The 12,856-nt window shown below is 46.1% G+C and overlaps 1 protein-coding gene across 2 annotated transcripts in view; it reads left to right on the plus strand.

Annotated features, from left to right (window-relative positions):
- Positions 1-510: 510 nt before the first annotated feature.
- atp2a3 (ATPase sarcoplasmic/endoplasmic reticulum Ca2+ transporting 3) overlaps positions 511-12,856 on the plus strand; it is a 40,017-nt gene continuing 27,671 nt past the window's right edge. For both annotated transcript variants that reach the window (XM_085469395.1, XM_085469394.1), the window contains exons 1-3: positions 511-888; positions 10,501-10,518; positions 10,821-10,903. In XM_085469395.1, the coding sequence (XP_085325521.1) occupies positions 771-888; positions 10,501-10,518; positions 10,821-10,903 (219 nt within the window). In that variant the 5' untranslated portion in view covers positions 511-770. The remainder of the gene's footprint in view (positions 889-10,500; positions 10,519-10,820; positions 10,904-12,856) is intronic.

The following is a 12,856-nucleotide window of genomic DNA, read 5'->3' on the forward strand; positions in this document are numbered from 1 at the left end:
TGAACCTGCACATGTTTCACTCTTCTATCTCAGCTTTCGGCTCCACGGTGGATGAGCCTGGAGCGCAGGGCAGCCATGTCTTTAAGCTAAAAACCTAAATGACCGCATCTACATGCTCACTGCGCAGCGGGCATCAGAGCTGCATCCGGGCTGAGTTCCCTTCACTTCAAGTCTTCGGCTCCTATGTGCACTTGTCTCTCACACGCAGCAGCAGCAGTTTTGTGTGCTGTGCTTTCAAACCTGCGCTTTGAACAGCGGCTTGTTCAAGTTCAACTCAGCCTCTGATGAGCAGCTGAAGTTTAGGCAAAAAAAAAAAAAAAGACAAACCCCCTACAAGGAGCAGCAACCATGACAGAGTATGTACAAGTTATTAACCCGCATTACACCACACGGAGCACGGGTCCTATTTCAAGGGGATATGTCTGAGGTGGCTGCGGGCGGGGGGGTCTGCGCTCAGGTACACGCAGCCAATGAGGGCAGGAGGGAGTGCCCACAACAACCGAGAGGCGGTCCGCGTCGGCACAGACACAGCACACCTTCAGATGGGGATGAAGTAGCAGCGGCAGTCGAGCAACACAGAAAGAGCAGCGTCTGAACCGCGGATCCGGAGGTTTTCTTCACTTGGGGGGGGGACAGGTGACCGACCGCTCCCGCGTCCTTCGGTGGAAATTACTGCTCGTACACCCTCCAGGCACGCGCACCCTCCGATTCCCACAATAGATGTGACTGAACTACATTTCTGTCTGATCATCTAAGCCCGGCACACCAACATGGAAAATGCGCACACTAAATCGGCGACTGAAGTTTTAGACAACTTCGGTGTGAACGAAAACACTGGGCTGACTCTCGAACAGGTCAAAGCCAACCTGGAGAAATATGGACCGAACGGTGAGTAGCTCTGTAAATCATTTCCCTCTTAAATTTGCGGCTCGTGGCTGCTGCGTGTCATGATGTATATCGATTCATTTCCCAGGAAATCCCTCAGCAGCCGTTATATTTCAAGCTGAGGCAGATCGTGCGCGTAAAAAACAGCCCCGTTCCCTCAGGCGCACAGTCAGTGGAAATGTCAGAGGCACATTCATTGATGCTCATGCCCGTGTTGAAACACCTCGCAGCGAGCACATAGAAGCCCCGTCTGGGAAGGAAAGGTGTAATGCAAGCCTGACCAATCCAGCTACATCTGTGTTTGAGTTAGTCCCCCTCCCCGAGGTCGTAGTCCCCCTCCCCGAGGTCGCCTCGTGTCTGGTCTGGTTTGAAGTCATGTCAAGTGGCTTAGTGAGCAGACAGACAGCGCGCTTGTATCTCACCAAAACCAAAGAAGGGTCCACTGACCAAATACCGACACAGTATGCGCAGCTGTGTGAGGACGGGCATCCTCGGCTGTCCTGCAGAGTTCGGGCTTTGGGGCATGGTCTGTGCCGTAAATAATCACACTGAAAATCTTGAACAACCTGTTTTCACTTTCAACAGTGGTTCTTACACAGGGCCTCTACTTTGCAGTTCAAATTACACAATAACAGAGGGAGTAGCTGGGTCAAGTCATGTAACATTTCAGAGTGACATACTGGACCAGGCCCGGGTTGCCAGGTCTGCCTGTCAAAGCCTCTTTCAATTGAGGCTCTCAGCTGGACTGATGCTGATCATGAGCAAGCCTGTTCAGGTCTACCTCATCGCGTACATGCACCGACACATACTGGTGTTTGCGTGGTTTTGTGTGGAGTTTGGGCCTGACACCAACGCACCTATCGCTCCTGGCCTGTCATTTGCATGTGCTGCCAAGCTGTTGAGCAGAGCCGCGCATTGTGCCAGTTGAACAGTAGCCCTTTTGTTGCAGCCAGCCGACTCTACCCAGGGGCTCGTGATGACTTCATGGAAAAAAGCAACGTCTTGCTACAGATAACATCTCTTTCGCTTTGAGCTGTGAACTTCCTGCCTTGTGTGAGCGCGCTGCAGAGAAACACTGGAGGGAGGGAATACCCCCCCTTTTTTCCCCCAGTTTTTGGGGGCTACCTGCAAAAGGGTTATCATGTGCTTTTTCCCAAGTCAAAGCTGTTGAAAAATGACAGCAGGAGAGTTGACGGGTCTGTTTACTATTTTAGTGCATGTCCCTGCAAAGTGATATACGGCTGCTTAACTGCTGCTTCCCCTCTGCTCGCAAACCACAGACTTTGTAGATGAAGCAAGGGCCTCATATGCGCCTTGCTGTTTTGTTCCAGGCTACGTTGGTTCAAAGCAGCTCGCGGCTGGTATGATTACCTTGCCTCCACTGACATGTGTGCACTGTCTGGTTAGCAGGGGACCCCAAACATGCGAGATCCTCCACTATTCGTCTGAGCTCAGCGTTTGCCTCGGTTTGGAGGCAGATAGGACGTGAAAATGACGCGAGCTGCTGTCCAAGTGTCGCTCCAGCTGTCTCTGTAAGGAGGCACGACACGCTAGGAAGATTACATGATCTGTTTGACTCCGAGATGACACTGTCGTGGGCCTGGTGGGACTTTATCCTCTTGCACTGCCTCTGCTGTTTGAGATGAGACTGTGTCCTGCACTATTATGTCGGTGCATAATATGGAGGTCACAAATAAAGGGAAACCACCATGAGGTTAAATATCGGCCTAGTATGAGATTTTTCCCCTGATTGTGGTGTAGATGGCAACAGGTTCAAACCTTACTGATATTTATATCATCTTTCTTTGTAACTTGTTGCTGAAACGTAAATACAGGTGAGCTTTCTATCAGCACTTTAAACGCGCTCCATCGGAGCAGCCGCCCTCAGGCTTTGTTGGAACATTAGCTCCCACATATGGAGAGAGCCTTTTCTACACAGCAGTCTGTGCTGCAGAAAGGAGGCAGCTGGCCTTTTAGTCACACCTTCCGTTTATGGTCTAGCAGCAGCTCGCTTATTTGCAACTCCATTCACAGAGACGCACACTACAGGCATCCAGCTAAACTACTGTTGAGCGCTGCAAGCACCTCAATTTGTGAGACAGTTTATCACTTTCATCATTGTGATGCAGCAGGAGAGAGGAAGTCGCAGGTCTGTCTCTCCTGTGTGTGGGTGCACACTTGTGGTGCTCAGTGATTGTGTGCTGCACTCATTGTTAGGAAGAGTCAGAAAAACGACACGTTTGCTCTCTAAACTTTCTTTGTTTAAAAAACCGACATTTTAAAGTAGCTGACACTCGAATGAATGAACGAGTGTTCATGGCATCAGTCTTCTTCTTAGGAATTGAATATATTAAATGATGTTTAAATTGAGAAGGATTCTTACTCGGAGCATGTTAAATAATTAGATTTCATTCATATCCTCCTGTTTTGGAACAAAGGCCCCTTCTGTGACTAATTTACAGTGTGAGGCTTTTCTATTTCCTTTCTTTATGGGTTCTGTTTTTTCAGTTACAAGTGCAGAGCCTTCAGAATAGCCTGAATGTGTTAGGATGTCACTCGACACTCCCTGGAGTATAGTTGTGCAACATTTACAGGTTAAACAACTTGGTATGACGTGTCATTGCGCCACCATTGCTCCGTGTCCAAAATGACATGCGTTTTCTGGCTCGCAGATGGAAATGCTTCGAGTCAAATTGCCGGTGGCAGCAAACCGAAAGTGTTCGATTGATAAACTGTCATGAATGCCACTGAACTTCTTCTCTTCTTTGAAGTTGTTTGAATTAAAGCGTTTGGTTACTTTCACTGATGGAAGCTGCCTGTTGTTGTTATTCTAAGGTGATTCTGTCTTTATCTAAGCTGTTTCTTCAGTCTGGTTTCTGCCACACATAATAACTACAGCTTCCTCTGGTAGGATCTCACTCTCACACAGGGCTGTTTCTCTTCCTGTTCTGCAGATCAATATAAAAGCTGCCTGACTTAATCTCTCCTCCATTTGAAATGTGAGAGACACGCTGCTTCCTGCTCCTCCTCTCTGCCGGCACACTCACCATGGCGCTTTGCAGAGCGCGTCTCGATCACTGAAAAGTGTCCAGTTGAGACTTAAACTGCGGTAACAGTGTTGGTGTTGTGTGGGCTGAGAGAAGTTGTAGAAAAGTAATTTGAAGTCTTCGGGGTGTTGAGTCACTTCCCTGTTGTAGTGGCTCTGTGCGTGCCTGCCCAGCTGCCTTCTAAGGGACTGTGATCCTGTTCTAGCTTGTCACTTGTCTCGGCTTCTTCCCTCCCACCCCTGCATGTGTCACTCATCATCAAGCCCTTATGTTAACATGATATTGAGTCATGAGGCTCTAACACGTTGCCTGGATGCTCTGCTACAGCACGGTCCGATCCACAGAGGAGATGCACGGAGTTTGTGTTCCAAAGTGTGGGCAGTATGCAGAGCGTGTGCTGTAGCCTACACTGCCTTCAAATATACCACAAAGAGGTAAAGAGCACATGAAAGTCATTAAATAGCATTCAGAGACGTCCAAGAGCAGCGTGGGTTATGGATAATCAGCTGCATGTCAATTAATGATCATTAGTGGCTGGAACACTAGAACCTAACAGTTGGATCAATGGTTAAATAACAGACTGAATCTAAAAGATGGCAGCAGTTCCCAGTCTGAAAGGTGAAGCCAATGGCCAGCAGGGGGCGCCTCCTCTGGTTTGGATGCTGAAGCTTGTGATCTGAGTAAACACTTTCCTGATGAGTTTGTGATTCTAATCGTTAGTTTCAAGTTTAGTACCGCAGAACGTTCATGTAGAAAATCATTCGTATTGTAAGTAAAACGTGATGAAGCTGAGTGTGCCTACAAGTTGTGATTGCACGCACATGCAACGAGCGTCCTTGCTTTTTGTGTTAATTCCACCCAATGACTGCAGTAGTTTCTACAGTCACCGATTCTGCCCTTTACTAGCAACACTTTATGCACCCATCCATCGAGCCAGCGTCTCAATCACTTATCTGTCTACATATTGTATATAATAAAAAAGAAAATGTCACCAGGAGCTTTAGGAGCTGTTTTTGGCCCTTTCTGAATACGATGGTTAAAACTACCGATCATTTTGGCAAAATAACCACACACTGTTCGAAGAGAATAGTGCATTTATAGCAGTTGTTTGGGGTTCGTTTCAGACGTCGAGAACAATCGTGTCCCTGTGATTATGAGCTGTTAGCAGGTGGGTGTGATGGCAGGATCACAGACATGGCTGAGAAGGGGCTTTTACAATGTTAAGCATATATTCAAATGCTAGGGCACAAGTATTCACACAGCCTATAGAAGTTGCTCAACTAGTTTCAGTGGCCTCCATTGCTTCAGGGTTCACATCAGTGAAGTTGTAATCTATCAGGCACGTGATTGGACAGAAGTGGCGCTCTGGTTTCCAAACCTAGAAGAAACTCTATAAATACACAGATATTTCAGTCTGTCCGTTTGGGGATTTCTGGCTATTTTCCACAGCGTCTTCGTTTGGTGGCCAGATGCCTGTTGAGATGTTCGAAAAATGGTTCTTTGCACAGCTGTGACCTTAAAGAGGAAACTCTGAGCCCTGACGCGATACGGGCTCTTTGCTAATCACCTCAAGCATGTCCTGCTCTGTTGACAGGCCCTCTTCCTTTTCCTCTATAATTTGACAGCAGAGCTGAAGATACTTAGTGGCAATATGTGGGGAAAAGCACTTTATTGGATGCTTATTTAAACTTGCATCTGATGTAGAAAGAGCAGTGTGCAGTGTGCGTGGGGTGTGAACAGTTAGAGAGCAGTGTTCTTTACATTAAGGCCTAAATATAGATGTCGTATCTCTGGTCTTCATCAGCACTTTCACTCTTTCGTGGCTCAGTCGAGCATGGCGTGCAAATGATCGATGCAGTAAAATAAGCAGGACACTTGCATGCGTGCATTTAGAACGTGAGAATGATGCTACAGTTTGATTTCAGCATGCTCTATCTTGTGCAACAACCAAAGGGAAAAAACTTGCTCTCTTTTTCCCTGACCACAGCTTTGATGACGTCAGATACAGTGCAGCCAATGGACAGCTGCAGCGGCCGTTACCCTCAATCTCATGTCGTAACTGGCTCGAAAAGAGGAAAATCTCCACTTTGAAACTAAATTCAGTCTCTCTAATGACGCAGACTTTCAGAGAGAAGCTGCACAAAAGAGCCAATCTCCTTTCAGCTTTGACAGCTGATGGTATTTCTCCTCTGTGGGCTCAGCAGGGGAAGAATCACGACTCTATCGGTTAATCGATATCATCGCAGCTAATGCCAAATTGTATTGAGCAGAACATCCTACGTCCTTTTTGTCCCCACTGTGCATGTTAATATAATTTTCCTTCCACCAAAATGAAACCATTGTTCCAACTTATTTTGACAAAGTTTGTATAATGTGAACTGGGAAAACGTTAATGCTGTTCTTATTCTGCTGTTAGGGAAAACTTGGTCCTTTGTTGCTCAAGAAATCTTGACTTATTCTAACTTTATATTTCAGGATTTTTCCTGAAATATTTCAAAGAACAGCAGAATTTTTGCCGGCAATAAAAACTTTACAGAAACTGAGCTGTGCTTCCACTGATGTTTGAATGCCTGCAGGCTAAAGGATTCACTACTTCAGAAATTGGTCCAATACTGTTTCAAATAACTGAATCAAATATATGTGACATTGAGCCAATTTGGGTTGGCTCAAAATTTGACAAGATGTTGCCAGTTCCAGTAGCAGGAATCCCTCTCTTCTAGCTTTTTCTTTGTGTGGGAATTTGCATTTTGGGGAAAAGCCACATTTTGGCTGGGTCACCAGTGAACATTTCTATGCTTCTCTCAAACTGAGTTGTTGTCACTTCAGAAGTCATCAGACTTTTCCTCTAACTACACGGTCACCATTTCTGCAGCTCCAACACTCTACGACTACTTTCACTGTTTGTGACTAAACAGCTGCTCCCCTCAGCTTTGTTGCGTGCTGCTAAATAGCATTAGCATGCTACACTAGAATCCTCGTGTTCTCATTGGCGTTTAGCTCAAAGCACCACAGTTAGCTTGGCTGTGTTGACTTAATCTTCTTTTGTTTGAGCGGAGCAGCTTTAATCCACTATGAACGATTTCTGGGGCTTAAATGACTGAACATCGGCCGTATGTGAGGACTTGATGTTCTTGTAGTAACTTTAGCATCACTGCTCTTGTTCCTGTGGTAGCAGATCTTTAGGGTTGCCTGGCAGAGGTCAGGGATTCCTAAAGATGGTCGCTGATACTCGCCCACGTAACGTAGTTCGATATGAGCTCCTCAGAATAGGGAAGCCCTCTGTCGATATTTATGTAAAGGAGAGAAACTTTGACATTATCAGACTGCGGATGTCTGTTCTGCAGTCACTTGCAGTGTTTTCTGTGCAGCGGAGATAATGATGTTAGGGTGGAGAATGAAGTACATTTATCATTCACATTTGATACGGTTAATGCATTCAGACCTTTTCCAGTGGGACAACACATTTAGTGGATGTAGGAAGCTATCATTAGGGGTTACCATCATGCTATTTATAGACCTGTTTTGCATTCAGGGTTAGTGGATGGAGCCGAATCCTTCAGCTAGTACACGCCTCACCACACTGCCTCCTTTCTCCTTCACCCCCGTGCTCCTCCTCAATCGATGGGTGACTGTAAGCTGTGTGCTCGGAGGTGTGTCTGCTTGTCTGCATGCTAATGGTGTTTTAGTAGCAGGCCAGCAGTGAGCTTATCTACATGAGAATGTGTGGGGGCTTGGTGCCTGCATGCTACATCAAGGTCCCACTGATTGCATAATAGTTATTCTTGGTCAATTTTGACAGACACTTGCACATTACCTTGTAACGCACTTGTTTTCAAGGAGTCTTCATGAGTCAAGTCGCCATGGTAACTGCTGAAAACTTTGTTGTGTTTGTAGTTTTCACAAGTCAGCCTGGATTCTGGCTTGTTAACACTGCTTAACACACTCAGATGTGATGTTTACTGGGGGTTTTAATGATCTGGCCTGTAATTTGTTAATGGACTCAGAGCAAGGGGGGGGGCAGCTCGGACTGTGAGATCCTTTATCGGCAGATTGTTTGCAGTGCAGAAAGAAAGACGGACTGTTTCCTGCTTTGCTTCCTGATGCTCTGAACACAGAGAGCATCTCACTGTTGCTGTTGTTGGCAACTGTCTCCAGGAAGTGTCTCCCTTCTTCTAGGCACTGCTCAGTTTTTCTGTTCTGCGTAAACAGCCTCTTTTATTCATTGTCTGGGCTGGGAGAAGGGAGGAGGAGGTGGGGAGGTGCTGTGGGGACATGAGGAGAGAGGTGAAGTCAGTATTCAGGAATGTGCCTGGGCAAGCCTCGCGTTGACAGAGCCCGGATGACTGGGAGGGAATCCTTGGCAGAGGGAAGCCGGGGAACCCCGTTCAACACCTCCATCTCTTTTCCTCGCTGTATCCCCCACCCTCGTGTCTGTCTCGTCCTTTCAGTCAGCCCGTCTTTGTCTCATGCAGTCGGGTCACAGCCAGCCTGTCTGCCATAAAAACATTATACAACCGGGGAGGCACAGTTATGGGGAAAGAGGCTTATGTCACACTGGTGGAGCATGGGAAAACAGCAGAACCCACTTCTCCACATTTCTGCTGCTGCTGGCAGAGTGCACTCAGAAAACCCTTCAGATGGCAGGTTAGAAAAGCTATTCACAGTGACTCATCAGCTATTAATACACAGTCTGAGGAGGGTGTTTTGTGGAGCGGAGAGAGCTGACCACAGTGTGAGGGTCAACCCCCGCAAGATGGTTGTTTTCTAATACAGAAATGCTAACAGATCAGCTGCATGTTTGACCTTATCAAACCTTATCAAGTGGACATTGAAGTGGTGGCCTGTGTGTAGTTTTATTAAAGTAAATAAAGGAGCCTTTTCATCTAATTTGGCATGCTCCCCGGTTGCTTTTAGCATCTCTTCTCCACCTAAAAACACAGTTTATTTCTCTCTGCGCCAGCGAGTGGAAGGAGTGCCGAGGCCTCGTGTCACGGCCTCTTTCCAGTTCCTCTCTACACATTAGACACACGTGTTGCACAGTGTGGTCAGAGCATGCAGAGAAACACGGGGTTTCCACTGCTTAAAGGAGAATGCTGCTATTATTGAGAGCTGCAGCCCACTGCCTTCTAAGTATAGCTGCTTTTCCACAGTCATTCTGTAATGAGGGCTGTAATTCAAGCTTTTACTTATTTTATATGCAGAAAAAGCTTCACTTAAAAGGAGTGGATTAAAGAATAATATTTTTTTGATTCCCTTAGTCGGTAAGAAAACACGCACACTCTCCTGGAAAGAATTCATAACTAATCCCGCCGAAGCAAACGCGTCCAGTGATGCATCCTCAGGTCGTTTGCTACGTCCGACCTGTTCAGTCGTAACTTTGCACTGGACCCGATATGGGCCCGACAAACACGGCGACTATGCTTTTGTCTCATTGTGGTGACACTGATCAACAGTGCTTGTCAATTGGAGCATTTTTAGAACATGACTGATGTGTTTTCTACTCTTGCCGCTGACTCATGTACGTGGGGGGATGTCGGAATGCCAAAAAACAAACAATTTCTCCTTTGAAATGTTGATTAAGCCTGAAAATGACAAGAAAATGTTACAGAACGGAGCAACGTGCTGAAAGCTTGGTGATTGTTTTTGTGGGATATTAGCTCGTGGATGAACAAAAGGGTTTGGTGCAGTAAACAGAATGTGCACCAGTGCTGAGAGCAACCCGTTGCCTTGATAAACTAACACAGATTACCTTTATTATAAAGCTAATCTTATTTCTGAACTGAAGTGGCTCATTGGATAGATTCGTTATAATTGCAATCACTCTGTCTAATCTAACTTACACTAGCATCGGGAGCTTTGCTGCCGCGCTCAGAAACAGCATGGAAGCTGCAGGGATTCATGAGGTTGGACGTTTATAACAAAGTTAGTTAAAAAATTTAGTTTAGTTTTGAGCAAAAAAAGTGTCTCCCATATACGACTGTCAGCTTACTGAATAACCTGTTTGCAATCAGCAGTGACTTGATAATGAGGTCAGTCAGAGGTCGCCCGGGCCTTCAGAAATATCTGATTAACAGGCGGTGGGTATGGGTTTCCAAAAGAATATCAACTGAAGTTTTATAACTTGGCTTTTCAGTCTTAGTGAAGAAACGCTCGTCATGAAACATCTGTGAGGTGGCGAGACTGAGTCTGGTTAGCCGTTACATCACCACGAGCAGTCAAAGGTGATTGGTGGTCTGTGGTTCGCTGTGCAAAACATCCCGAGCTGCACTTCCATGAGTGGCTGATCCTAGAATTGGACTTGCAGGTCATCACAACAGTAGACGTGTGATTGCGTCCTGTAGTCCTCGGCTTGGAAAAACAACGGCGTCGCTGTCCTGCCTCACTGCGCGGAGCGTTTAATCATCGTAACCAAGCGGAACAATTCAACAGAGCAATTTGTGCGTGTCCGTGCATCTTAAAGTCACACTGAGGTAATCAAACGTATTAACTGCTCTCTTCTTGTTTTTCTCCTCCGCCTCGGCCCTGCCGATTCGACTCTTCTACGACCTGCACCGCGTGACATCCACAGAGCTCCCAGCTGAAGAAGGTAAATATTGATTTTTGCACTGAGCTGTGATCCTCCTCTCTGTGCTTAATGAAGTATCCTGAGCCGGGATCTTTTCTTTCTTTCTTGTTGTTGACTGAGGGGTAATCTTGGCAGTGTCCACTATAGCAGCTACCCACCCATGGACACACAACACTGTAGATACAGCATTGGTCTTGTTTTATCAGTATTAGAGAGCTAATGTCAACACGTCTTTCCAGGACACACGTCTTTACAGCGAGAGCCTTCAACGTTAAATCAAGTGTGATGCATCGAGGTGTGCAATGTGTACTTAAACATTTCAGGCAAGTCCCTGTGGGAGTTGGTGGTGGAGCAGTTTGAAGACCTCTTGGTGAGGATCCTGCTGCTGGCTGCCTGCGTCTCCTTTGTAAGTATGACCCTGCTAATTAAAATGTGTCAGTCTCCATTTTCAGATGTACCGCTCGGGGATCTGAGACCCTAACTGTCCAGGAAGTCGCCACCTAATAGACTGCACTGTTATTCCCCTGTTAGGATTCTGGTTACCCAGTTTGTGTGGAAACGTGTCTGTCGCAGGCTTTTCCACCCAGTGCTGATATGCGTTCAGTGCAGTCTCCTTGCTTGTGCCAAACTGGAAACAAAACTCTCAATCAAAGCTCCCGTTCCCTCAGACTGTGACCCCGGTTGCAGTTTGAGGGAGGTGAAGGTCAGAGAGGGGTGGAGTGGTGCAATCCTCACTGCATAATAACTTTTTCCATCTATTACAGCACAGCACTGGTGACTTGGGATGGAATTGCTCTAGCTGTTTCTGAAAGTAGGAAAACGGCACAAAAACCGACCCAATCTATCTTTTACTGTTTCTTCTGTTAGTGACAAACGCGGAGTGCAGGCGTGGGCTTTGGTGCCATGACTTTGAAGCATGGCTTAAATTTCCTCATGCAAATCAGGCTTTCCTTACTTTTACCAGATTGTTTATAGTGGAACCTGCTCCACTGCTACACTACCCGAACACTTTACAGTGTCACCGTTGCCTGGAGTGGTGTCAGCTCAGAAACTCAAGTTTCCTTGTGACCTGATTCAACTTGAAATCCAAAGTCATCCAGCCCAGAGAGTTGACTTTATTAGAACTCTTATTTCACAGCTATTTTGCTGTTTTGTTGCTGTTTTGAATGTTTCCACTACAACCAGGGTGTGGCTGATTCTCAGTGGACTGAACTTGAGCCCTAATCTCGGACTTATTTGTCTGCTAATTTCAATATATTCAAATTGACAGTATTAGATTCCCTGGTTCCTTTCCATGACGCACCAGTGGGAAACTGGGCAAGTTGGGACATTTTATAAAATATGCTATTAATGTACAGCAAATAAATGAGGAACTGAATTCACAAACAGTTAGTTATGCACCAGCTTACAGTTACAGACTGTGCAAAAGCCTCATTTCTTTAGACTGTGCTTGGAGAATGGGTGCAGCAGTTTATTGAACTATGCAAACAGGCATGGAACAGCTGGAAAGTCAATATTTGGTGTGTGCGTCTTTATTCTTGAACAGCCTGAACTCTTGAAGTGTTCTTGTACTTTTCTCTGGGTCTCTTGAAGGCTCTTCTTTGGATCTCGGCTGCTTTTTCTTCTTTTCTCTGTCAAGATGAAAACTGCATCTGGATCCAACACCACTGCTGCCCCAAACTCTGACGCAGCCTCCACCATGTAGATATCGACTCCCTGTCGGACGATTGACATTGACGATGATTTCAGCCCAAAAAATGTAAACTTGGATCCGTGGCTCCATCAGACGTTGCCACTGATTCTCAGCTCAGTTCCTGTGTGACGTGGCATACCTCAGCCTTTTCCCCTTCCTTATAAAATGCTTCGTGACATCCACCCTTCCACTGATGCCGTTCCCGATGAGGCTTCAGTGAACAGTAGGTGGATCAACTGAAGATGCATTTTTCCTGTTTATCCATTTCTCAAGGACGTGACTTTCACATACTGTTCATCTGATGGATGTTAGGCAGAGAGATGTAGCCTGATATTAGGATACATCAAATGTGCAATAACGATGTTTCTGTGGAAGTTAAGAAAGTATTGTTTGATGCTTGCACACATCAGCATTTGTAAGTGGAAGTGAGCGAAGGTCATTTCCATCTTTCTTTTCCAGTGAGCTTCATTGTGTCAGTGATGACACGCTTCCTGTTTTGCAGTGTGTGTGTATTGAAATGAGGTGGCAGCAGCACCACGGTAGTGTAATAGTAGTGACTCAGCATTATGTCACAGTGCCCGTCAGCACAAAGGCAGCTGGGGGCACATTTAAAGTAAAAGCAGCAGATATCTGTTAAAGTAACTGAACCCTGTGACTCCTCAGGAG

The sequence above is a fragment of the Copadichromis virginalis genome, linkage group LG10, assembly GCF_057382275.1.
Source record: "Copadichromis virginalis isolate Kocher_CV1m ecotype Utaka linkage group LG10, C_Virginalis_male_GT1.1, whole genome shotgun sequence".
Taxonomy (NCBI): Eukaryota; Metazoa; Chordata; class Actinopteri; order Cichliformes; family Cichlidae; genus Copadichromis; species Copadichromis virginalis.